Genomic DNA, 26,775 nt, shown 5'->3' on the forward strand with positions numbered 1-26,775 from the left:
ATCATGATGCATGTTTATAGAGATTGCGCAATTGAAATATAATGGGTTCTTTGCAATGCAGTGCTTTAGTCTGTCATGATGTTGTAACGTTTTAAATTGGTACCAAGGATTATTATCTTCCCACGATTAGATATCAGCACTTTTACATTTTAGAAAGTGCTGATATTTATCATTTACATTTCCTAGATTAACTTTGATTCCCATACATATCACAATCTATAAAATAGACATCCAAACCAGTTTCTTCAATTTCTAATGTGCTTATAAATACAATTTGAGGACTGCAGTTACTTTAAAAACATGTGAAATGCTTTTCCAGGTTCTGTATATGAAATGCATGGACACGAGTGTTGCCTGGCCACAGGAGAAGTAATTAAAGTCATTGGATTCAAAATAGCAAAGGTTAAAGCGGAGAGTTGTGACGGCATTGAAAACAACAATTTCAGAAACACAGTGGAGCTACCACTGGACTATCCAGGTATTTTTGTGTTTCAGTTGTGTATTGTCTGAGCTCACCCAAATCTCTGCTGCCTGCATCCTGCAACAAAGAAAGTCCTTTTCACCTATCACCCCTGTGCTCACTGACCTACATTGGTTGCACAACAAATCAATTTAAAAATGATCATTGTTTTAAAATCCTTTAATGGCCTGACCTATCCTATCTCTGTCATTTCTTTCAACCATACAGCCCTTGGAGATATCTGCAGTCATCCAATTTTGGCCTACCCACCTTCCCAGTTTTATTTGCTCCACCATTGGCAGCCTCTTTCTTCCTTTAAGACATTTTTAATCAAGGCGTCAAATTTTGTTTTACCACTGTAAAGATGCTATATAAATTAAATTAATTGTTGTTATGTAGATGTGTTGAAAAACATATGCCCGACACCAAGTGGATTTGGTACACTTTGCATGTATATATGAGCACGTATGTCACATCTTAGAGAAGTAAGTCTCATGTAAGTTATTACATTCCTAATTGTTTATAACAAACATTAGTAAGAGATTATAAGACATTTGTAAAACCACTTCATCTCTAAGACTTAGACAAAGTGGTCAAATGTAGTTTGTTGAGTGAAGTATAACATGCATAGCAAAAGCTGAATTCAATTGTGCTGACTTTGTACCTAGAAGCACAGAGTACAGAAGCATGGAAGTAATATCTCAAAGGCTGAATTTGAAGTATTATAGAAGGTTTTGGGCATAACAGTATTTCTGTATAATGTGAGTGGTGTCTTGGTAAACATAATATCTCAAAAATGATTTTGGCAGTAAGCTACAATGAAGGTATTAAAATAACTATTATGAGAAAACAACTTCTTCTTGGGTTCCAAGCCTGAAGCAGGTCTGGCCCACAGTGCCACAACCTCCACCATGAGTAGGGCAAGGAGGCAGGTCCACCCTGGTGAACAGGAATCGAACCCTGTGCTGTTGGCACCAGTTTGATCCACACTGGCCACTCGGCCAACTGGCCTCCCAAGGAGTCCAAATAGCTGTGGCAACAAACATTTTTACATGCATGTTGTAGCCCCCCCCCCCCCCCCCCCCGACCCCCCACCACCATCTACAAGGCACAAGTCAGAAGTGTAATAGAGTACTCTCCAATTGCCTGGGTGAGTACAACAACATTCAAAAAGCTCGACACCATCCAGGACAAGTAGCCCATTTGATTGCTCTCCCTTACACAAACATTCAAACCCTCCACCACTGACGAACAGTGGCAACCTTGTGTACCATCTACAAGATGCACTGAAGTAACTCACCAAGGTTCCTTAGATTACACCTTCCAAATCCACGACTGCTACCATCTAGAAGGACAAGAGCAGCAGATACCTGGGAACCCCACCACCTGGAGATTCCCCTCCAAGTCACTCACCACCCTGACTTGGAATTATATTGCAGTTCCTTCACTGTTGCTGGGGAAACATCCTGGAACTCCCTCCCTAACAGCACAGTGGGTGTACCTACACCTCAAGGACCTCTGCGGTTCAAGAAGGCAACTCACCGCCACCTTCTGAAGGGCAACTAGGGATGGGCAATAAATGCTGTCTAACTAGTGACGCCCACATCCGTAAATTAATTTTTAAAAAGTGAATACTAAACCCGTTTGGCCATGTTTGCAAGTATAAATCCTGGAGTGGGACTTGAAACCAGAGCTTCTGACTCAGAAGCAGGGACAGCACCCATTGTTCCACAACCCTTAGCAAACAACTAAAAATAAATTAAAATGGATGCATTTTAATATAGCAATATTTTATGCATGATTTAGAAATGGTTTAAATTTTGTTACAAATTCTAATTGGCCGTTATGTTAATCTGAACTGGATCCAGTGAAATCTCAGCAAAGTTGTACCAATACGGGAAACCATCCATTATGTCTGAGTTGCAACATTCAATACATGTGAAGGATGACTTAATTATGCCAATACTATGAATAAGTTCGAAAGAAATTGAGAAATAATTTCACACATATCGTGGTTTTAGATAGGGAATACATGCGTGGCACAGTGGTTAGCAATGTTGCCTCACAGCATCAGGGACCCTGGTTCAATTCCGGCTTTGGGTGACTGTTGAATTTGCAGATTCTCGACTTGTCTGCGTGGGTTTCCTCCGGGTGCTCTGGTTTCCTCCCACATTCCAAAGATGTGTACGTTAGGTGGATTGTCCATGCTAAATTGCCCCTTAGTGTCCAGGGATGTGTAGGTTAGGTTAAGGGGTTATAGGAATAGGGCGTGGGACATGGGCTTGGGTGGAGTGCACTTTCAGAGGGTCGGTGCAGACCCAATGGGCCGATTGGCCTCCTTTTGTAGGGATTCTATGAATGATTAAGATTTAACTTTGATCCTTTCATCAGGTTTCTTCAAGGTTCTTGCTGATCCATGTCCCTATACCAGTGTTAGTGATATTACAAAGTCAGTACAAATTGGACACAACCGTTTGGGTCATCCACATTTTTGGAGCAACATGGATATCCAGGTGAATGACATCCTCATAAAAGAAGGGGAACATATAGTGCTAAATGCACTGGCTGAAATGGATGGCGAGCAGTACGTGAACTCAACAGTGGTCAGAGGAGGTAAAAATGAGACAGTAAGGCTTCCACTGACATATGAAGGAACATTTTATGAATGCGAAGATGACCAGTTTTACACACTGAAGGAGATTATGGAATGGAAGATCCCTAAACACAGAAGGCGAGTTGTGAAGCTCGCAAAAACATTAACTGCTTGGGAACCCAATCCTTATAATGAGTATCTTCAAAGTGATCTGAGCCTGGTGCCTGTGTATGAAGTACAAGCAGTGATGAAATGTAAGCAAAAATATGTTTTTTCCATTGCTCACTCTCTTAGGTTGAGGTTTTCTGCCTTTGCAGTTGTCCGCCCTTGATTTTCTGCTCAATATAATGACTGGGCGGAGTGTTGTGGATCAGCAAAAAGAGGAAAATCCTAGCCAATTTCTAGTGGTTTATCACAATTATTCTGTTCCAAAATGATAAACGGACACTTATTATAGCATGGGATAGCTGTACAGTAGAAGTGAGAGTGAAAGCAAATCCTGCGCTTATAAAACCGAGCTAAATGCACAAGACGAATCTCTAAGTGTAAAAATGTTAGATAGTTTAAAAAATAATAAATTGCTAGTCCAGAGAGCATTAAAAATTAGCATAATTGCAGAAGTGCTTTGCTGAGATGACACCTTCGCATTTTTATGTTTGGATTGCCTCACAATAATAACTTCCTTTTAACTTAACGGGCATGATCCACTGGCTGCGTCCCACTGGAATCGGGGCAGTACATGGCTGGTAGATCCCGGGAAAGGCCTCCCTGGGATTCCCGACAGCCGTTATGCCTTGTGAGATCCGGTTACGTCTGTGGATGGAGCCCAGTCTCGCACAGTTAAGTGAACTTAAAAAACAAACCCTTAGCTGTGCTGATTCCGGATTGATCGGCCACCCGACATCTATCAGCCTCGCCAAGGAGACCCCAGCCGGGCGCTGTTCAGTACTGGCCCCCACAAATGGGGATAGGGTGGCCAGGGGGCACTGCCAGGATCGCAGTGCCAAGCTGGCATTTTGCCCACGCTGGGGCTTAGGCCCAGGGCTGTCCTGTCTATATGAGGGAGGGTGCAGAGAGGCCCGTGGTCTCCGCAACAGGTGAGGTGGGGCGTTGGGGGGATCCGGGGGTTTTGTCGGGGGGGGGGGGGGGGCGGGGGTTGAGAGATCGGGGTCCCTAATTTCTTCCTGCACTTAGGAGCTCCACTCACCGGAGCTCATTAGTACAGGAAATTATGCTAAGTACAGCTTCAGGGGTGGCATTCCCCACCAGGGCACGAAAACAAGACACAGTGCCGTTAAATAGAGCACCAGTAACGACCCCGCTAATTCTGCCTAGAATGGACCAATATTTTGGTTAGATCGCACCCAACATTTAAAAGCAACATCACAGTAAAGACAGTGGACACCTCAAACCTGCCAGTAATATGGATCGTAATTTATCCGTAACTGCTGCATAATTATTTGGGTCTTCAGTAATACCTAATTATTGGTTTATTTGTGACGGCGGTAACTTTCTGTTCTCTAAATTCCCAGCAAAAAATATTTCCCACCAGAAAAGGAAGCTCAGAAATGTGCTCACATACTTGCAACAATTTTTCACCTGTTCGAATTCTGGGAGTACGCCCCCAAACCCTCATAGGCACCTCTGTACCTCACTGTGTTTACTCAGTGTTGCAGAGATTGAGACTTCAGAAAATGCATGTTTGATGTTTGCACCCGTAGTCTGTAAAGCAAAGTATAGCAATAGTGTTTCAGTCACTCTTCCTTGCGGGACAATTGGAAAACAGAAAAATTGCAGGTTTTAACTGTCGCTGAAATGTAATACAGGTTGAGCATCCTTTATTCTAAATGCTTGGGGCCGAAAGTGCCTTGGATTCTGGAATTGTTTAAACTTTGGAATGTTTTAAAATTATATAATGCGGTAGCTCATCCAGCGGGAAGGGACCCAAAAAATACACGATAATCAGTAATGCTCACTGTGACTATGATGACTGCTGAAATCGAACTGATGCTTTGGAGCCAAAACAACCCCTCATAGGGCTTGTAACCGTCTGTGGCTCATTGGGACCTGCTTATCGCCTGTGAACCTTCCCAGAACCTTGTGGAATTTTCATTTTTCGAAATAATTTGTTCCAAACGTAAACAATAACAACGCCACATTCCAACAAAACACAGTTAACAGTTTGTACATTTTTCCCCTTTTAATCTTCTCCTGTCTACACCCCCTCCACTGTATCTCGAATCCCTCTTCTGGTCCCCTTTTTTTGAACCCCTCCTCCGACCCCCGGAAAGCGAACTTGACCTTCTCCAACCTCATGGATTCTGCCAGGTCGCTCACCCACACCCCTGCCTTCAGCTGCTCTGGGTCCTGCCAACACAACAAAATCCATCTCCGGGCTATCGGGAAGGAAAAGGCCAAGACATCGGCCTCTCTCCCCACCTGGATTCATAATCTTTCGATACACTGTATATCACCACCTCCGGACTCGGGGCCATCTCAGAGTACCCACTCAGTTTTGGACATGCCCAAACATGTGGCCATGATTCGTGCTCTCTCCCCCCCCCCCCCGTCCCCCCCCCCCGTCCCCCTGCCCCAGCACATCGGCCATACCAGTCTTAAAAACCGGCTCATCCTCATCACTGTCATGTGAACCCTATACATCACCTTAAACTGGATGAGGCTCAACCTCGCACACGACGAGGGCTCGTTCACCCTCCTCAAGGCCTCCACCCAAGTCCACATCCTGCCAACACCGCCACCCTCCCTCATCTTTATATCTAACCACGAGTGGAACACTTGCCCCACCCATCCCTTCCTCTCCCTCATCTGATCCCCCAACTTCAGGTCCGTCTCCTGCAAAAACACCACGCCTGCCTTCAAACTCCTCATGCAAGAATACAAGCGGCCGTTTAACCGGCCCATTCAACTCTCACACATTCCACATGACCAGCCTGGACCGGGGGCTCCTCATCCCCCTCCCCTGCTGATCAGCCATACCACTTTTTAAGCTAGCCCACGTCACACACCCCTCCAGGCCCACCCTTGGATGTCCGCTACCATCACTCCCTCCCCAACTGCACCGCACCAACCATGTCAGCAACCCCCACACCCTTCCCCCCCCCCCCCAACCAAACAAAGAACCAACCCAATACCCCCTCCCCACATCTTCCTCCTGCCTACCCCCCAATTAAGTCCCACTAACTAGCCCGCCCAAGGCCTCTGACTTCCCCTCACCCTTCCAGTCCAGCCCCACAACCCTCCCAACCGCCAACAAAGAAAGAGAAACAAAAGGCACACTTACCATCACCGCTCCCCTGTCGTAAATTGCCCCAATTCACCCACTCAATATGACCCACAATTTTTTTTTTAAAATTTAGAGTACCCAATTAATTTTTTCCAATTAAGGGGCAATTTAGCATGGCCAATCTACCTAGCCTGCACATCTTTGGGTTGTGGGGGCGAAATCCACGCAAACACGGAGAGAATGTGGAAATTCCACATGGACAGTGACCCAGAGCCGGGATCGAACCTGGGGCCTCGGTGCCGTGAGGCAACAGGGCTAACCAACTGCGCCACCGTGCTGCCCAATGACCCACAATTTATATAGAACCCCTCTCCAAAGTTCAATGTCTTGCACTCCTACCAGTCTAAGGTCCCTCATAAAGTCCATTGCCTCCTCCGGTGAATCAAAACAAAATTCCTGGTTTTTGATGCATCACGTACAAGTGGGCTGGATACAAAACCCCAAACTTCACCCCCTTTTTGTAAAGTGCAGCCTTTATCTGATTATACCCACTACCCTCCCTACAGGCCTTGATAAATCTGCAGCTCACTCCCCTCCCAGGTGCATTTCTTGGTCTGCCTCACCCACCTCAGGATCTTCTATTTATCCAGGAACTTATGCAGCCCCATCACCATTTCCCCCGGCGGTTCCCACGCCGGCGGTCTCCTTGCACGTCCCATGTGACCAGCCTGGACAGGGGGTTTCCCGCAACCCCCACCCCCCCCCACCACCACCACCCCACTGCCGATCAGCCTTACCCCTTTATAAGCCAGCCCCCGGCCCGTGTCACACATACCTCCAGGCCCCCACCCAGATGTCTGGTGCGATCCCTCACTTCCCAACTGCGTCACACCAATGTCAGCAATCCTCTCCCCTCCCCCCACTTCAAACAACCAAACAAAGAGCCAACCAAATCCCCCCCTCCCTCACACCTTCCGCCTGCCAATCTCCAACACTCTGGGTGTGATTCTCCGCTCCCGCGACTAAGTGCCCACGCCATCGAACCTCGACGGCGCGAAACGACCCCGATCTCGACCGATTCAGGGCCTGAAAATGGGCTAGGATGAGGGCCATGAGAAACTCGGGGGGCGTGTCGCTAAAGCAGCGTGCGCCGGGCATTGGCGCCGCAAAAAAGTGTTGCCGCGTGATCTACCGCCTAACTGGCGTCACCCACGCATGCACTGGTTGGCCGGCGCCAACCCGCGCATGCGTGGTTGCCGTCCTCCCCGAGGCCGCCCCGCAAGAAGATGTCGGATGGATCTTGCGGAGCGTGGAGGAAAGGAGGTCCTCCTTCAGAGAGGCCAGCCAGCCGATCGGTGGGCACCGATCGCGGGCCAGACCCCTTTTGAGTGCAACCCCGGTGAAAGAACCCCCCTCGCCCCCCCACAGGCCGCCCCTCCAGTGTTCCCGCGCTGTTCCCGCCGGCAGCGACCAGGTGTGGATGGCGCCGGCGGGAAGCCATCGTTTTGGGCAGGCCACTCGGCTCATCCAGGCAGGAGTATAGCGGGTGTAGCGGAGAATTGCCATTTTGGGTGTCCCGGGCGATTCTCCGGCCTGCGCCGCGCAGAACTCGACGGGGCCGTTCCCGCCGCTTGGGTGCATCGCGGGAGGGTGTCGGACCGGCGTCACAGGGAAAAATGGCGCGCCAAGCGATTCCCCAAACCGGCGCGGGAGCGGAGAATCACGCCCCCTGTGTTCCCGATGCACCTCAAGGGGCTGGTCCAAGGCCTCCTCCCCCATCAGCTTCTCCAACATGCCACAAACGTGGCGGCCTCCGCACCTTTGATGCCTTCAGGCATCCCAACAATACTCAAATTGTGCCTTCTGGGGCAGTTCTCGAGGTCCTCCAATTTTTCTCTCAGCCTTTTCTGGCTGCTCATCACCAACCCCATCTCAGTCTCAAACGTGGTCAACCCATTCTCATGCTCCACCACTGACTCCTCCACCTTCTGCATCGCCAGGCCCTGAGCCTCCTGCCTCTGCTCCACTCGCTCAATCACCACCCTAACCATCTTGGCCAAATCCTCTAAGGTCTCTTTCCTCTGGTGCTGGAATTTGCCATTTAAAATCTCCACCAGCTGCTCCATTGACCACTGGGTGGGCAGCGCTGTCCCCTTGTCTTCCGCCATCTTCACCTGTGTCCTACCCCCAAAACCTTCCTGCTCCAGCTGCTCTTTCTTTCTCGTAGCACTTCTCGTCCGTTGATCCATACACCAACCTCATCAGAGGACTATTACCTTCCCTGGGCACTCAAACACCTTTTGCCCTCAAGCACCACAACATTCGGGTGGGGAAGGACCGAAAAAAATCCACCTTGAGCGGGAGCCACCAAATGTGCGACCACTCATTCCATTGCCGTCACTGGAAGCCCCCCTTAACGTAAACTTAATCTTTTCCAACGGGAGAAATTCATACAGATCCCCCAGCCAGTTCGCAACCCCCGGTGGAGTATCCAACCTCCAATTTTAAAGAATGCGACACTGGGCGATCAGAGAGGTGTAGGCCACAACTTCGGCTCCCTTCCTCTCCAGCTGCTTCGTCACCACCAGGACCCCAAAGGTCGCCACCATGGGGTCCAGCTCCACCTGGGCCCCCCCACTATCCTCGATAAGGTCCCAATCACCGCCTCCCAGAATTGTGGAATTTTAGTGGTGCCGCAAACAAAGTGCGGATTTCAGAGCTTCTCAAATTTCGAATAAGATGCTCAACCTGTACTACAGTTGAACAGAACAATTACCTAGACATTTGGCTTGATGGTCCCTCTAATGCCTGATCCATTTTGAGGTACTTCATTTTCAACTAGTGTCAGGGCATTTTTGCCCAGTAGGCAGACATAAGGTCACCCTTTTAGTGTCATGACCTGCACATTTTGTCACTTACGCTCATAATAGATTCTCATCAATCTCAGATTGGTAGGAAGAGAGAAAAACTGAAGTTGGACAAAGAGCAACGATGTAACCTATAATATCATTGGAGTAACAGTGTTATGAAATGGTGGTACACAGGTTTAATTCCCTTCTACACTGTTGCTTCTGTTGAATTGGTGTAAGGGTAGTTGGGGCACAGGGGTGGGGGAGGAGAGGAAGGGTGGGCATTCTTATGGAAAACTTTACTTTGCTGATGTTGTGTATCTCCTAGCATCAGCAACAGTTGCTTATTTAGCTTCTGGTACATACTTCAGAGGTGCCAAAAGAAAGTAGTGTTGGGAAGAGTGGAATTAAATGTAGCATTTTTAGAAAACACTTCTTGACTCCAAGCTGTGTAGAATTAATTGTGTGTGCACCAATGAAGAAAACTACTGATTTTATTCTCTCAATTATTTTCTTTAGTACGAAAGGATATTGTACATATCCCATCCAACCTTGATGTAGAGGTTGTAGATGTAACAGAGTTGTATGACATTAACTCCTTTGTACAGCCTCTGTCATTAATTGACGTTTTCAAAAGACCGGATGAAGATTTCCCCCTGTTGGCTGAAATCATGGAGTACCCTGACCACCAGCATATTTACAATTCCCTGAAAGCAGGAAACGTTATAGTTTATGAGAAGCAATTTGCCAAAACAATAATTGCATCTGAGAACAGAAGTGATTTAAATAAAAAGCATTTCTTAATTCCCAAAAGCTACAAAGGACGGTTTAAAAGAAGGCCGAGAGAGTTCCCAACTGTATATGACTTGAAGCTTGCCATAAAAAGCAACGAGCAGTTGCATGTCATTGCAACAAAACAGTTTGGATCTGATTATGCAGAGTTTCCATCTGTATGTGTAGGAGACCAGTTTCTCATTCATCAGTGCCAGAGTATTGAAGTCAGCTGTGAAGGAGATAAACGGATAGTTGAAGCTCTGGCTTGTGAAAAAATTGTGGGCAAAGACTATGAACAAGTCCTTCTTCCAACATACATGGAAGGGAGCTTTGTCGAAGTCATCCATGATAAAAAACAATACAGTATTTCTGAGATTTGTGAACATTTTAGCCTTCCCTTTAATGTTAAAGTATCTGTAAGAGATCTGTCAATCAATGACAATTTAGCATCCTTGCCTTCATTACGAATTGAGGAAGAAATTGCCGATCCATGCTTGCTGGTCAGTTTACTGGACAGTCCATCCGAATGTTTCAGGATTCCAGTTCAGAGAATAAGCATGTCCATCCAAGTGTTGCAGAAGCCAGCAATAAGTGTTCCAAGTTCTACACCAAAAACCATCATTGAGGAGATCAGCGAAGACTTGTACTACATGCTGAGAAGGTATGAAAACTCCACTTTGCATCCCCCTCCCCGTCCTCCAAAGAAACCTCAATCACCTATAACATCAACAACATTGAGGCCATTTCCACCTCAACCTCGGAAACTGAATCCTCCCAGGTCTCCAAAGGTAAGGCAATGTCTCATATCAATGAGACACAACTACACTTTTACATCAATTAAATTTAAAATAGAATTGTTTGTTTACAAGAAGCAGTTACTTTATATAAAGACAAAAGTAATGAAACCGTTACCAAGCCTTCCCATCCTGGACTAAGTAGGAGGGAGTCGGGAAGGCAACAGTCACCTTTCCGCCTGATCATATGGATCCCCCCACCAGCCTCCAATCCCACCTCGCAGTGGAGGTGAGCAGGGAGGACATTACTCTCAGAGACTCTATTGTACTCTTTCTGCTCAGCAGAAAAAAAACATTTTGTCAAATGTATTTTGGTTAAATTTTGTGTTGGGGAAATGTGGCACTTTTCAAGACTTTGCATCCATTATTAGGACCCCGCAATCCTTGGCTGGGTAAAGCATTGACTAACTATAGGATAAACGATCCCCTACTCTTTCCCCAATCAATCAGATTAAACTAACGCTATCAAATTTTGGTTGTAACATAATTGACATATTTCTTTGCAACTGTTATATTTTGTACTTCAACAATAGCATTTATCTTAATTTCTAAAGCAATCTGATGCAAACTTATTGAGTTGTTACAAATTTTGTAGCATGTGATTTCAAACTCTGCTTTAACCCAAACATCAGAATTTCAACTATTTATGCAACCTCTTAGCCTGGTAATTTGCTGAATTCATGCAGCTGTGGGTAGTTTTATATACTGACCACATGCTCACTGAGGAACCGGGTTGTATTTCATACAACCGCCAGTCAAGAAAGATAATACACTATCATCTTTCAATGGTTTCAGTCTCTATCACATGCTCTCAAAAACCTCTGATTCAGTTTCTTAAAATGAGAATTTTAAAACGTGAAAAAGTTATGAGTTCTCTTTGTTATTAGATGTTTATTCATTGCCTACACTTGTAAAGACAAAGTTAAATAATCGCACATATAAGCTGCACTCTGTAACATTTCAATTTTTAATAGATAAAATGTTGAGAAGAGAAACCGACATCAGACATTAGTGGATCGTTTGTAGGTGATGGATGCATGGTTGAAAAATTATATGTTTTGAGGCAGTTTTAATGGCAAAAGGGAAAAAGTAACAAGATGAAGATTTAATGTGAATTGAGACAGCAGTTTGTCCCATTAGTGGGCGGCATGGTAGCACGGTGGTTAGCACTGTTTCTTCAAAGCGCCAGGGTCCTAGGTTCGATTCACAGCTTGGGTCACTGTCTGTGCGGAGTCTGCACGTTATCTTTGTATCTGCGTGGGTTTCCTCCGGGTGCTCTGGTTTCCTCCCACAAGTCTCGAAAGATGTGCTGTTAGGTAATTTGGACATTTTAAATTCTCCCTCCGAGGACCCGCACAGGCGCTGGAATGTGGCGACTAGGGGCTTTTCACAATAACTTAATTGCAGTGTTAATGTAAGCCTACTTGTGACAATAAAGATTATTATTAGTGATGAAGTGGAGGGATAGGTTGGACAAATGCCACATTTAGTGGGCTGAAGGGCACAAGCTGGAATGTGAAACTTCAGCATGTTGCAAAGGTAGAGTGGGTTGAGGTCATGGATGGATTTGTAAATGAGGGTGGGGATTTTTAAGTTGGTGCTTTCAGCAACAGGGAGCCTAATGACAGGGAGGACAAGAGTAATAGGCAACTTGATTTTGTCTTGGATGAAGGTTGGGCGTTTTCAACTGGGTGCCAAAGGAGCGCATTGAAGAAGTACTTATAACCAAAACATGGTTTTAAATTCACCATTTATAGTTTCTTTATTAACAAATGTTGGGAAAAAAATGTTTGTACAGTTTCCCACTTACTTTTATTTTTAAATTAGAATTCACCAACAGAAATGCTAAAAAGCAAACCAAAATCTCAGAAGCACATCCCAGACGTTTCTGCAAAACCAGAACATATTCTTCATAGTGTTACAATTACAGAGCATGTGAAACAAGGACCCCACCACAGTTCACCAGAAACAGACGTGACACTGCTTAAAGGTTTGTAAAGTGGGATACTTTACCAATGACGAATTACAGGTGCACTTTCAGAAATCAAATCTCAGAACTTGCTAGTATAATTTGTAAGAATGAGCACTCCCAGGTGAATTAAAAACTAGAGTTTGGATTAGGTTTTAGGCTTCCTTACATCAAAATTGATCTTCTTTCAAAAAAATTTCTGACATTACACTCCCATTTGTTAAATGAATCTGAAATTACCAATTTTGGCTAGTTTGGATTAGGTGAATTTGGGGGCAGATCAAGAGTTATCCAATTCAGAATCAAAAAGATTTAATTCAAGTGAGTTACCCCCATTTGTTTTCATAGGCATTGATTCCATGAACAGGGAAATTTGCAAATGACTTTCAGAACATGGAATGAAAATCTGCTTGATAATGGTAAAACAAAACACTCGGGTTCTGTTGGCACATTGAGCTCTGGTCGTGACGGTCTTGCCATCATGTGTGATATTCAGTTGAATTGATGAGACACAAAGATTCCTGATACAATTTTACAAAAGTATTTGTGTATCTTTGTGTCAATATTCACTGTATATATCAATATGAACTTTCACAGAATAGGTTCTTCAATTATTTAACTAAAATCTAAAGTTGTAGTGGTGGGTGTGATGAGCAATATATTGAGATTATTGCATCACTGATCCTGTTGTCATGCTCTTCTTTTATGTTGTAATTATGTGATAATGTACCTTGTATGGCAGCTGATCATTATATTAAAATTGTCCTGTGTAATTGTTACTTTTAACTATTCCTTTGAACGACACTGTCACCTTTGTCACACGTTGTCTTTCCATTTGTACGGTTTGCTGCTTGTTCTCTAGCAGCAGGTGTATACCACACATCAGTAGGGTTTTATAGGCCACTGATTCACAGACTGTATAATGCACTTCACATTTGGGCTGAGAATCATATCCAGGAGGGGAATGGTGGGATAAAATTGCCTTTATATTGGTCTCCTTTGAACTTGCATTCCTGGAAATTCATGGATGCCTAAAAGAGCGGAATTATGAATTTAGTCTCAACTAAATTGGAACGAAAACTTAAACCAATATAGAAATAACCAGCAATGTTGGAAAGACTTAGCAGGTCAGGCAGTATCTGTGGAAGAAGAAACAGGGTTTATGTTTTGAGTTCTGACGAAAGGTCACAGCCTTGAAACACTAACTTTGTTTGTCTCTCCACATATTTGTTTGTCTCTCCATCTAGATTGGGGGCGGATGTTTGTGGGTAAATCAACACCTGACATGTGGGAGGCTTTTGAATGTCAGTTGAAAGGAATTCAGGACCGGCATGTTCCTGTGCGGAAGAAGGATAAATACGGCAAATTTCGGGAACCTTGGATAACGAGAGATATTGTAGGCCTTGTCAAAAAGAAAAAGGAAGCATTTGTCAGGGCTCGAAGGCTGGGAACAGACGAAGCCTGTGTGAAATCTCAGGAAAGTAGGAGTGAAGTTAAGCAAGGAGTCAGGAGGGCTAAAAGGGGTCACGAAACGTCATTGGCAAATAGGGTTAAGGAAAATCCCAAGGCTGTTTACACGTACATAAAAAGCAAGAGGGTAGCCAGGGAAAGGGTTGGCCCACTGAAGGATAGGCCAGGGAATCTATGTGTGGAGCCAGAGGAAATGGGCGAGGTATTAAATGAATACTTTGCATCAGTATTCACCAAAGAGAAGGAATTGGTGGATGTTGAATCTGGAGAAGGGTGTGTAGATAGCCTGGGTCACATTGAGATCCAAAAAGATGAGGTGTTGGGCATCTTGAAAAATATTCCGATAGATAAGTCCCCAGGGCCTGATGGGATCTACCCCAGAATACTGAAGGAGGCTAAAGAGGAAATTGCTGAGGCCTTGACAGAAATCTTTGGATCCTCACTGTCTTCAGGTGATGTCCCGGAGGACTGGAGAATAGCCAATGTTGTTCCTCTGTTTAAGAAGGGTAGCAAGGATAATCCAGGGAACTACAGGCTGGTGAGCCTTATGTCAGTGGTAGGGAAATTACTGGAGAGAATTCTTCGAGACAGGATCTACTCCCATTTGGAAGCAAATGGACATATTAATAAGAGGCAGTACGGTTTTGTGAAGGGGAGGTCGTGTCTCAGTAACTTTATCGAGTTTTTCGAAGAGGTCACAAAGATGATTGGTGCATGTAGGGCAGTGGATATTGTCTATATGGATCTCAGTAAGGCCTTTGACAAGGTCCGTCATAGATTTACATAGATTTACATAGAACATACAGTGCAGAAGGAGGCCATTCAGCCCCTCGAGTCTGCACTGACCCACTTAAGCCCTCACTTCCACCCTATCCCCGTAACCCAATAACCCCCCCTAACCTTTTTGGTCACTCAGGGTAATTTATCATGGCCAATCCACCTAACCTGCACGTCTTTGGCAGACTGGTACAAAAGGTGAAGTCACACGGGGTCAGGGGTGAGCTGGCAAGATGGATACGGAACTGGCTAGGTCATAGAAGACAGAGAGTAGCAATGGAAGGGTGCTTTTCTGATTGGAGGGCTGTGACTAGTGGTATTCAGCAGGGATCAGTGCTCGGACCTTTGCTGTTCGTAGTATAAATAAATGATTTGGAGGAAAATGTAACTGGTCTGATTAGTAAGTTTGCAGATGACACAAAGGTTGGTGGAATTGTGGATAGCGATGAGGACTGTCAGAGGATACAGCAGGATTTAGATTGTCTGGAGACTTGGGCGGAGAGATGGCAGATGGAGTTTAATCCGGACAAATGTGAGGTAATGCGTTTTGGAAGGTCTAATGCAGTTAGGGAATATACAGTGAATTGTAGAACCCTCAAGAGAATTGACAGTCAGAGAGATCTAGGTGTACAGGTCCACAGGTCACTGAAAGGGGCAACACAGGTGGAGAAGGTAGTCAAGAAGGCATACGGCATGCTTGCCTTCATTGGCCGGTGCATTGAGTATAAGAATTGGCAAGTCATGTTGCAGCTGTATAGAACCTTAGTTAGGCCACACTTGGAGTATAGTGTTCAATTCTGGTCGCCACACTACCAGAAGGATGTGGAGGCTTTAGAGAGGGTGCAGAAGAGATTTATCAGGATGTTGCCTGGTATGGAGGGCATTAGCTATGAGGAGCGGTTGAATAAACTCGGTTTGTTCTCACTGGAACGACGGAGGTTGAGGGGCGACCTGATAGAGGTCTACAAAATTATGATGGGCATAGACAGAGTGGATAGTCAGAGGCTTTTTCCCAGGGTAGAGGGGTCAATTACTAGGGGGCATAGGTTTAAGGTGAGAGGGGCAAGGTTTAGAGGAGATGTACGAGGCAAGTGTTTTACACAGAGGGTAATGGGTGCCTGGAACTCGCTGCCAGAGGAGGTGGTGGAAGCAGGGACGATAGTGACATTTAAGGGGCATCTTGACAAATACATGAATAGGATGGGAATAGAGGGATACGGACCAAGGAAGTGTAGAAGATTTTAGTTTAGACGGGTAGCATGGTCGGCACAGGCTTGGAGGGCCAAAGGGCCTGTTCCTGTGCTGTACTTTTCTTTGTTCTTATTTTCCCAGACCTGCTAAGTATTTGAAGCATTTTCTGTTCTATTTCAGATTTCCAGCATCCACAATATTTTGCTTTTGTAGAAGCAACCAAAAGAGCACTGTGTCTCTAAATATTGTGATGAACAGCTATACCTATATTATGTCACAGATATTTGTATTAAATATCTGACTTGTATTTATTAGTCCTTGAGCAAATTGACAAAATATCAATGCTGATTTTCAATGTTTATGATCTATTTTACAAATCCAAGTATTGAAGGAATGTACCGGATTGAGTGAGTGACTGACAAAAAAATAACCTGTAGCTAATTATGAAGACATTGTAGATATAGTGGGCATAAAATGATGAATAAACGCTACAATTTGCAAAAAGGTATATTTGCTCATCTTTTTTTGCAAACCTGCACATTTAGAACTCCAGTGTTAAGTTTCCCTTTGGCAAAACTCTTAAGGTCCAGTCTCTGTTTGTTTAAACTGTCTCTAAGCTGCTGTCTTCCTTAAGACTTCCCTTAAGTCCCAGAAGCAGCCCCAACCGTTTCATACTTAGTAATTAATTCCATTTCCACAGTCCACTGGTTTCTACATTCTGGCATCCATCAGCTCCCTGATCTGCTCTCAAAGTTTCACTGACAGCCTTGTACTACCCACCTCCATAATCTCCCATTCAAGAAAAAGTAGGGCAACGGTTTCAGAAACCAGCAAAAGAATGTGAGGTAATGTCAAAGAATAAAAACTTGGAAGAGAAAAAAGGAAAAGAAGTAAAGAGGTAGGATGAGAAAAAAAAAATAATGGAGCAGGGGAAGAATTTTAAAAGCAGAGACAGAAATGAACATAACTTGAGGAGGACATTGAACTCATCAATCATTTATCCCCGTTCAGCCAAATCATGTGTGATCTGTACCTCAACTTCATTTAGCCATCTTTGATCCATATTATTAAACAAAAATGAAGAGTGAGAAGAATTAGAATAAGAACATAAGAACTAGGAACAGGAGTAGGCCATCTGGCCCCTCGAGCCTGCTCCGACATTTAATGAGATCATGGCTAATCTTTGTGGACTCAGCTCCACTCTCCGGCCCGTACACCATATCCCCGAATCCCTTTATTCTTTAGAAAGGTATCTATCTTTTTCTTAAAAACGTTTAAAGAAGGAGCCTCAACTGCTTCACTGGGCAAGGAATTCCAGAGATTCACAACCCTTTGGGTGAAGAAGTTCCTCCTAAACTCGGTCCTAAATCTACTTCCCCTTATTTTGAGGCTATGCCCCCTAGTTCTGCTTTCCCCGACCAGTGGAAACAACCTGCCCGCATCTATCCTATCTATTCCCTTCATAATTTTATATGTCTCAATAAGATCCCCCCGCATCCTTCTAAACTCCAATGAGTACAGTCCCAGTCTACTCAACCTCTCGTCATAATCTAATCCCCTCAACTCTGGGATCAACCTAGTGAATCTCCTCTGCACTCCCTCCAGTGCCAATATGTCCTTTCTCAGGTAAGGAGACCAAAACTGAACACAATACTCCAGATGTGGCCTCACCAACACCTTATACAATTGCAACATGACCTCCCTAGTCTTGAACTCCATCCCTCTAGCAATGAAAGACAAAACTCGATTAGCCTTCTTAATCACCTGTTGCACCTGCACACCAACTTTTTGAGACTCGTGCACCAGCACACCCAGGTCCCTCTGCACAGCAGCATGTTTTAACATCTTACCGTTTAAATAATAATCCATTCTGCTGTTATTTCTCCCAAAATGGATAGCCTCACACTTGGCAACATTGAATTCCATCTACCAGACCCGAGCCCATTCACCTAACCAATCCAAATCCTTCTGCAGACTTCCGGTATCATCTGCACTTTTTGCTTTACCACTCATCTTAGTGATAGGAGAGGAAGAGAAAATGAGGCAAGAAAGAAAGATAAGTGAGAGAAAAAGAGATGGTGATTTTTTTTTCCTCTGCAGATTTATCAAGAGTACATGAGATTGGGGTCCGAGCATGAAAGGTTTGAGAATCACTGCTATTCTCAATTGTCGAATGTCATCTACATTAAAATAAATCATTCAGGCAATAACTCCAAAATTATCAAATGTTAATCTTAGCATAATTTCTAAATTATTAGCATGTGGTACTTGTTTTTTTTCTTCATTTATGCCATCTTTGTTATGTCATTTTTGAAAACCATGCCTTTAAATATTTTCTTTAGCCACCAGCCTTGCTGTGGATGTTGAAAACTTGGATTTGTCTGACAAACATGATTATGAATATATTGATGATGGGAAGGTTGAAGAGTTAAGAAAACAATTAAATGAAAATGAGCATCAAAACAAGAAAAAATGCAAGAAAAAGAGAGGTGCATGGTTACTTTTCTCACCTTCACCTTAATGCATGATTTATGTTTGGAACAGAAATATGATTCATATCAAACTTAAAAATAAAGTATGTTCAGTACTGGAAGAAATAGATGGGCCACCATTTGATGCCAAATAGTGAGGCTTCTGATGCCTACCGGGAATCATTGCAGAAACTAGCAGAAGAATATGGGGTTCAGCCAAAGAATAAGAATGTGGGAGAGAAACCGGGAGAGTGAAATCATAGAATTTACAGTGCAGAAGGATGCCATTCGGCCCATCGAGTCTGCACCGCCCTTACAAAGAGCACCCTACTGAAGCCCACGTATCTACCCCATCCCAGTAACCCCCACTTAACATTTCTTTGGACACCAAGGGCAATCCACCTAACCCAAAGTTACTGTGCTAACCACTATGCTACCGTGCTGCCCCTGAAATGAAGTAAAGAGGTAGGGGGAGAGAAAATAAATAATGGGATCAGGAAAAATAATGTTAAATTGGGAGACAGAAATGAACATAGCATGAGTAGGTCATTCAACCCACCAACCATGTATCCCCATTCAGTCAAATCATGTCTGATCTGTACCACAACTCCGTTTATCTATCTTTGACCCATATGTGGGTAGCACGGTAGCACAGTGGGTAGCACTGTTGCTTTACAGCTCCAGGGTCCCAGGTTCGATTCCTGGCTTGGGCCACTGTCTTGCGGAGTATGCACGCTCTCCCTGTGTCTGCGTGGAGGACCCTCCCATGTTGTGTTCGGGCTGGGGGGGGGGGGCGGGCGGGGATTCTTTTCTGGACCTTGGAGATCGGGACTTCATTTTTAAATGGCATCCCAATCTCTTGCTACCATGGGGAGTTCTGGCGAGAGGCGCTTACTATTGTGAAAACAGGGCAATGTGTGGCCTCGTTCGTGCATTCCCCGTTCAAAGCAAGTCACATTGAACAGCCATGTGTTTCTCATCACTGCGAGTGCCGTTAATCATGCAGCTAAACGCGCTCGCTCGGGGCTTTGTTCCCTTTTGGGAACATCACGCCCTCAATCACTTTTCTGGGCCCTGGGGAGTTTCTCACCGGTTTAGCCCACACTTACAAACAATCTTTTTCAGCTTTGGGGAGCTGAACTCGGAGATCGTGTGCCCCAGTCTCTAAGTGAGCTTGTGGGTCCCCCACACCCACCACCTATGGGCAGTGTCACCACCCGCACATTTGGGCACCGCCCCCCCCCACCCCACCCCATGAGGGCCCCGCTCTTTCGGCACCCCACACCCCTTACAGGGCCCCCCTCCAGGACCCCCATGTTTCACACCCCCAACCTCCCGGAGGTCGCTGCCCTGCACCCCCAACCCTTCATACCATTCCTCCACCCTCCTTTCATAGGTATGGCCCCTCAGGCCCTGACCCTTGGTAGTGCTCTTGCCAGTTTGCAGTGCCACTGGGTACCTTGGCAGTGCCAGGGTGCAAGCTAGGCAGTGCCAAGGTGCTCACGTTCCAGGGGGTGGGCCAGAGAGCCACCCTGCACAATCCCTGGCAACCAAAAGGCCTCCGATGATCCAGGAGACCCCCGGGTGCCATTCCGCCTCGTCCATGTTTGTGTGGACCAGTACTGAATAGTGCCCGGCTGCGGCCTATCTGGGCAGGCCTGAAGATCCCGAGTAAGCTCGCCTAAATAGGTTTAAAACCTACTTAGGCGTGCGCCATTTGGTCACGTCCCTTTAGGCCGGGATTCTGATTCCACATCTCGATGGACTTTGGTATATCCCTTCAGGCGTAAAGGCTGTCAGGGTACCCGCAGGAGGCCTCTTCCGGGATCTACCTGCCATGTTGTACTAGAGCGAGGGTGCAACATGGCCGCTAGATTGCATCCATTGTCCCTCATCCTTACCTGCTGAAGCAAATTTATCTCTCATAACATCATTAAATTTATCTGTGTGGGTAGTTATTCAAGTGTCCCGAACTGTGCTTCAGTGTGGTCTCACTGCCCTACACCAGGCTGATGAAGCTGCCAACTGGCTGAAGAATTTCACATTTAAAATTTTTTTTAAAAAATATGTTTTATTGAAATTTTTTCGAACAAAATTTTTTCCCCTTACAGAACAAACATAACAGTAAAGAAAGTTTAACAATAAACAAGTGGCTAAACAACATAGTCATTTAACATAAACTAGAACTTCCACCCCCCCCCTCCCCCTTGGTTGCTGCTGCTGGTCATCTGTCTTCCCTCTAACGTTCCTCTAGGTAGTCGAGGAATGGCTGCCACCGCCTGGTGAACCCTTGAGCCGATCCTCTCAGGCAAACTTTATCCGCTCCAGTTTTATGAACCCCGCCATATTGTTTACCGAGGCCTCCAATCCGGGGGGTTTCGCCTCCTTCCACATGAGTAGAATCCTACGCCGGGCTACTAGGGACGCAAAGGCCACAACGTCGGCCTCTTTCGCCTCCTGCACTCCCGGCTCATCCGCAACTCCAAATAGAGCTAGCCCCCAGCCTGGTTTGACCCGGGCCTTCACCACCTTAGAAATCACTCCCGTCACTCCCTTCCAATAGCCCTCCAGTGCCGGGCACGACCAAAACATATGTGCGTGGTTTGCCGGGCTTCCGCCGCACCTCCCACACTTGTCCTCCACTCCAAAGAACCTGCTCAGTCTTGCTCCCGTTATGTGTGCTCTATGTAGCACCTTGAATTGAATCAGGCTAAGCCTGGCGCATGAGGAAGAGGAGTTTACCCTGCTTAGGGCATCAGCCCACATACCTTCCTCTATCTCCACCCCTCGCTCTTCTTCCCACTTTCTTTTTAGTTCTCCCACCAACTCCTCCCCCTCTTCCCTCATTTCTCGGTATATCTCTGACACATTGCCCTCTCCGACCCACCCCCCCGAAAGCACTCTGTCCTGAATCCCCTGTACCGGGAGCAGCGGAAATTCCCTCACCTGTTGTCTAGTGAACGCCCTCACCTGCATATATCTAAGGAAGTTTCCCCGGGGCAACTTATACTTTTCCTCCAATGCTCCCAAGCTCTCAAACGTCCCATCTATAAATAAATCTCCCACCCTCCTAATTCCCAACTGGTGCCAGCTCTGAAATCCTCCATCCATTCTTCCTGGGGCAAACCTATGGTTGTTCCTGATTGGGGACCCCACCAGGGCTCCCCGCACACCTCTCTGTCGCCTCCATTGTCCCCAGATATTCAATGTTGCCGCCACCACCGGGTTTGTGGTAAACTTCTTTGGTGAGAACAGTAGCGGCGCCGTCACCAGCGCCTCTAAGCTCGTCCCTTTACAGGACTTTCTCTCCAGTCTTTTCCACGCCGCTCCCTCTCCCTCCATCATCCATTTACGAATCATCGCCACATTGGCGGCCCAATAGTAGTCGCCCAAATTCGGTAGCGCCAATCCTCCTCTGTCCCTGCTACGTTGTAGGAACCCCCTCCTTACCCTCGGGACTTTCCCTGCCCACACGAAGCTCGCGATGCTCCTGTCTAATTTTTTGAAAAAGGTCTCAGTGATTAGTATAGGGAGACATTGAAATACAAATAAGAACCTCGGGAGGACCATCATCTTAATTGCCTGCACTCTGCCCGCCAACGACAGAGGCTGCATGTCCCACCTCTTGAAGTCCTCCTCCATTTGTTCTACCAATCGTGTCAGATTAAGTCTGTGCAAGGTTCCCCAGCTCCTAGCGATCTGAATCCCCAGGTATCGGAAGTTTCTTTCCACTTTCCTTAGAGGCAGGCCTTCTATCTCTCTACTCTGGTCCCCTGGGTGTATCACAAATAGTTCACTCTTCCCCATGTTAAGCCTATATCCCGAGAAATCTCCGAACTCCCTCAACATCCGCATAACCTCTATCATCCCCCCCGCTGGGTCCGACACATACAACAGTAGGTCATCCGCGTATAGCGAGACTCGGTGTTCTTCTCCCCCTCTAATCACCCCTCTCCATTTCCTGGAGTCTCTCAACGCCATGGCCAAAGGTTCAATTGCCAACGCGAACAACAGTGGAGACAGCGGGCATCCCTGTCTTGTTCCCCTATATAATCGGAAATACTCCGATCTTTGCCGACCCGTGACTACACCTGCCGTTGGGGCCCCATAAAGAAGTTTGACCCAGCTAATAAACCCGTTCCCGAACCCAAACCTCCTTAACACCTCCCATAAATACTCCCACTCCACCCTATCAAATGCCTTCTCTGCATCCATTGCCGCCACTATCTCTGCCTCCCCCTCCACTGGGGGCATCATTATCACCCCTAATAGTCGTCGCACGTTAACATTCAGTTGTCTCCCTTTTACGAACCCTGTCTGGTCTTCGTGCACCACCCCCGGGACACAGTCCTCTATCCTCGATGCCAGTACCTTTGCCAGCAATTTGCCGTCCACATTCAATAATGAAATAGGTCTATAGGACCCGCACTGCAACTGTTCTTTATCCCTCTTCAAAATTAGCGATATCGTCGCCTCCGACATTGTCGGGGGTAAAGTCCCTCCTTCCGTGGCCTCATTGAACGTCCTCACCAACAACGGTGCCAACAAGTCCACATATTTTCTATAAAATTCCACTGGGAACCCGTCTGGTCCCGGAGCCTTCCCTGCTTGCATGTTCCCCAGCCCCTTAATAACCTCGTCCACCCCAATCGGTGCCCCTAGGCCTTCCACCTCGTGCTCCTCCACCCTCTGGAACCTCAATTGATCCAGGAACTGCCGCATCCCCTCCTCTCCCTCTGGGGGTTGGGACCTATACAGTCCCTCATAAAAGGTCTTGAACACCTCATTTATCTTCCCTGCTTCTTGCACCGTGGCTCCCTTTTCGTCTCTAATTCCCCCTATCTCCCTCGCCGCTGTCCTCTTTCGCAACTGATGAGCCAGCAGGCGACTAGCCTTTTCCCCATATTCATACCTCCTCCCCTGTGCCTTCCTCCACAGCTCCTCCGCCTTTCTGGTGGTCAGGAGGTCAAACTCCGTCTGGAGTCATCTCCTCTCCCTGTACAGTCCCTCCTCCGGGGTCTCTGCAAATTCCCTATCCACCCTTAAAATCTCCCCCAGTAATCTTTCCCTTTCCTTGGCCTCTGTTTTCCCTTTGTGGGCCCCAATGGAGATCAGCTCTCCTCTGACCACCGCTTTTAGTGCTTCCCATACCACTCCCACACGGACCTCCCCGTCGTCATTGACCTCCAGGTATCTCTCAATACACCCCCGCACTCTTCCACACACTCCCTCGTCCGCCATCAATCCCACATCTAATCGCCAGAGTGCTCTCTGCTCCCTTTCCTCTCCTAGTTCCAGGTCCACCCAGTGTGGGGCATGGTCCGAAACCGCTATGGCTGAATACTCAGCTTCTTCCACCCTTGAGATCAACGACCTTCCCAAAACAAAAAAATCTATCCAGGAGTACACTTTATGGACATGGGAGAAGAAGGAGAACTCCCTAGCCCTCGGTCTAAGAAATCGCCATGGATCCACTCCCCCCATTTGGTCCATAAACCCCTTGAGCACATTGGCCGCTGCCGGCCTTCTTCCGGTCTTTGAGCTGGATCTATCTAGCCCCGGGTCCAGCACGGTATTGAAGTCCCCTCCCAATATCAAGTTTCCTACCTCCAGGTCCGGTATACGCCCCAGCATCCGTCTCATAAATCCCGCATCGTCCCAATTCGGGGCATATACATTAACCAACACGACCTCCATTCCCTCCAGCCTGCCACTCACCATTACATATCTACCTCCGCTATCTGCTACGATGTTCTTTGCTTCAAATGCTACCCGTTTCCCCACCAATATGGCCACCCCTCTATTCTTTGCATCTAGTCCTGAGTGGAACACCTGTCCCACCCATCCTTTCCTTAACCTAACTTGGTCCGCCACCTTCAGGTGCGTCTCTTGGAGCATAGCCACGTCTGCCCTTAGTTCTTTCAAATGCGCGAGCACTCTGGCCCTTTTAATCGGTCCGTTCAGGCCTCTCACGTTCCACATGATCAGCCTCACTAGGGGGCTACCTGCCCCCCTCCCGTGTCGACTAGCCATCACCTTCTCTAGGCCAGTCCCATATCCCGCCTCCGCGCTCCCACTCGCTCCCCAAGCGTCGCATTCCATCCCCGTCCACCCACTCTTTAGCCATTTCCTTTTTGATTTCCGCAGCAGAAACCCAGTTGTCCCCCCCCCCCGCTAGATCCCTTTCCCCTTTCTAGCGTGATTGCCCCCTCCATATTACTTCCGTAAGTCAGCTGACTTCAACTGACCCCGGCTACTCCTGCTCACTCCTTGACCCCCCCGCCCGTGTAGGGTACTCCCATCCGCCTTGCGCCTATCTTCCCGCCATAATCTTTCTGGCGCGGGAACATCCCTTTATCTGACCCGCCTCTTGTGGCGCAGCTTCCTTTCCCCCCCCCCTCCCATTCCTCATTCTCCGCCTATGTCCCTTCTTTCCCCCCTCACCGGCGCCCACATTTCCTAGTGTCTCCCCCCATCCCAATTTACTTCTCTATTTACATCAACCATAACATTAACAATAACATTCCCTGCAGTATCAGTCCCTCAGTTCCGATCCAATTTCTCCTCTTTAATAAAGGTCCATGCTTCCTCCGCCGTATCAAAATAATGGTGTCTCTCCTGGTACGTGACCCATAGTCGTGCCGGCTGCAGCATCCCGAACTTCACCTTTTTGTGTAACACCTCCTTGGCTCGGTTAAAACTCGCCCTCCTTCTCGCCACCTCCGCACTCCAATCCTGGTACACCCGTACCACTGCATTCTCCCATCTGCTACTCCGCACCTTTTTAGCCCATCTCAGGACCTCTTCTCTATCTTTAAGGCGGTGAAATTGCACGATTGTCGCCCTGGGTGGTTCTCCCGCTTTTGGTCTTCTCGCCGGGATCCGATGTGCCCACTCCACCTCCAAGGGGCCCGCAGGGGCCTCAGCACCCATCAATGAGCTTAGCATCGTACTTACATAAGCTCCACAGTCCGCTCCTTCCACTTCCTCAGGGAGACCCAATATCCAAAGGTTCTTCCTTCGCGCTCTGTTTTCTAGGGCCTCGATCCTTTCAATACACTTTTAATGGAGTGCCTCGTGCGTCTGTGTTTTGACCGCCAGGCCCAGGATCTCGTCCTCATTATCCGTCACCTTCTGCTCCACCACGCGGAGCTCTGTCTCCTGGGTCCTTTGTGCCTCCTTGAGCCCCTCAATTGCCTGTAGCATCGGGGTCAGCACCTCCCTCTTTAGTAGCTCCACACAACTTCTCAAAAATTCGTCTTGCTCGGGCCCCCATGTCGCCTGAGCTTTCTCCGCCGCCATCTTGTGTCTTCTCCCTTTCTGTCCCTTTCGTCGACGATTCCTCGCGCTGCAGCCGCCGATATTTTCCTCCTTCGTTGGGGGGGGGGGGGGGAATCCCTACTCACTCACCCCACACCGGGTTGCGTCGCCCAAAGATTTCCCGTTGGGGCTCTTAAAAGAGCCCAAAGGTCCGTCGGAGCTGGAGCCGCCGAAACGTGCGGCTAGCAAGGCATCGCCGCAACCGGAAGTCGAAGAATTTCACATTTGACATATAACTTCAGCGTACAATAGTGGTGGTTATTCGCGTTTGGCAATCATGAAGCAGCCTGGCCAGCATTTTTTGCAGTCGGCGTCTAAAAGCATCCCATCCTGCCTGCTCTCAAGAATTGAGATCATGCTGTGGAAAATGAATAGCAAACACAATGATGGATTCATTAAAGTCCACTTTAGCAAAGACGTTTACCATCTGGGCACCTTTATTGTGAATGTTACACAGCATGAGTTCAACCTAGTGCGTCAGTGTCTGTATTTTTGTGAGAAAGGAATGTGCAAGAACTTAATAAGTAACAATTGTCACGATTTGGAAATTAACATAAAAATGGAAATAATGAAGATTACTTGTTTTCGTACTTAATTCTGAACACTAAGGTCCTGATCTTTATGGAAAAGCAGGAAGTGCAATAGTAATAGTAAATCTAGCAAGGCTGAGATGATGGGATCCTGCTGAATTGAATGACAGGGCCTAATTTTATTTAATGCTTCTGTCCCACCTGGCAGCCAATCAGATTGTCTGATCAGTTACTGGGAATTAAAACAACAACAGGAGACCACAGTCGGAGTTGGTCCTGGAAATCTAGTTGGGAAAGGAGCAAGAGATCAGACTTGGGGGAATGGGAGATGTG

General features: G+C 46.8%; 1 protein-coding gene across 2 annotated transcripts in view; it reads left to right on the forward strand.

Moving 5' to 3' along the window:
* The window catches only part of themis (thymocyte selection associated), a 102,762-nt gene that overhangs the window by 72,655 nt on the left and 3,332 nt on the right, over positions 1-26,775 (forward strand). The window contains exons 2-6 of one of the 2 annotated variants that reach the window (XM_072499229.1): positions 320-478; positions 2,852-3,307; positions 9,666-10,708; positions 12,542-12,704; positions 18,464-18,610. In XM_072499229.1, coding sequence (XP_072355330.1) covers positions 320-478; positions 2,852-3,307; positions 9,666-10,708; positions 12,542-12,704; positions 18,464-18,610 — 1,968 coding nt within the window. The remainder of the gene's footprint in view (positions 1-319; positions 479-2,851; positions 3,308-9,665; positions 10,709-12,541; positions 12,705-18,463; positions 18,611-26,775) is intronic. The other variant, XM_072499230.1, reaches the window with a different exon arrangement.

The sequence above is a fragment of the Scyliorhinus torazame genome, chromosome 4, assembly GCF_047496885.1.
Source record: "Scyliorhinus torazame isolate Kashiwa2021f chromosome 4, sScyTor2.1, whole genome shotgun sequence".
Taxonomy (NCBI): domain Eukaryota; kingdom Metazoa; phylum Chordata; class Chondrichthyes; order Carcharhiniformes; family Scyliorhinidae; genus Scyliorhinus; species Scyliorhinus torazame.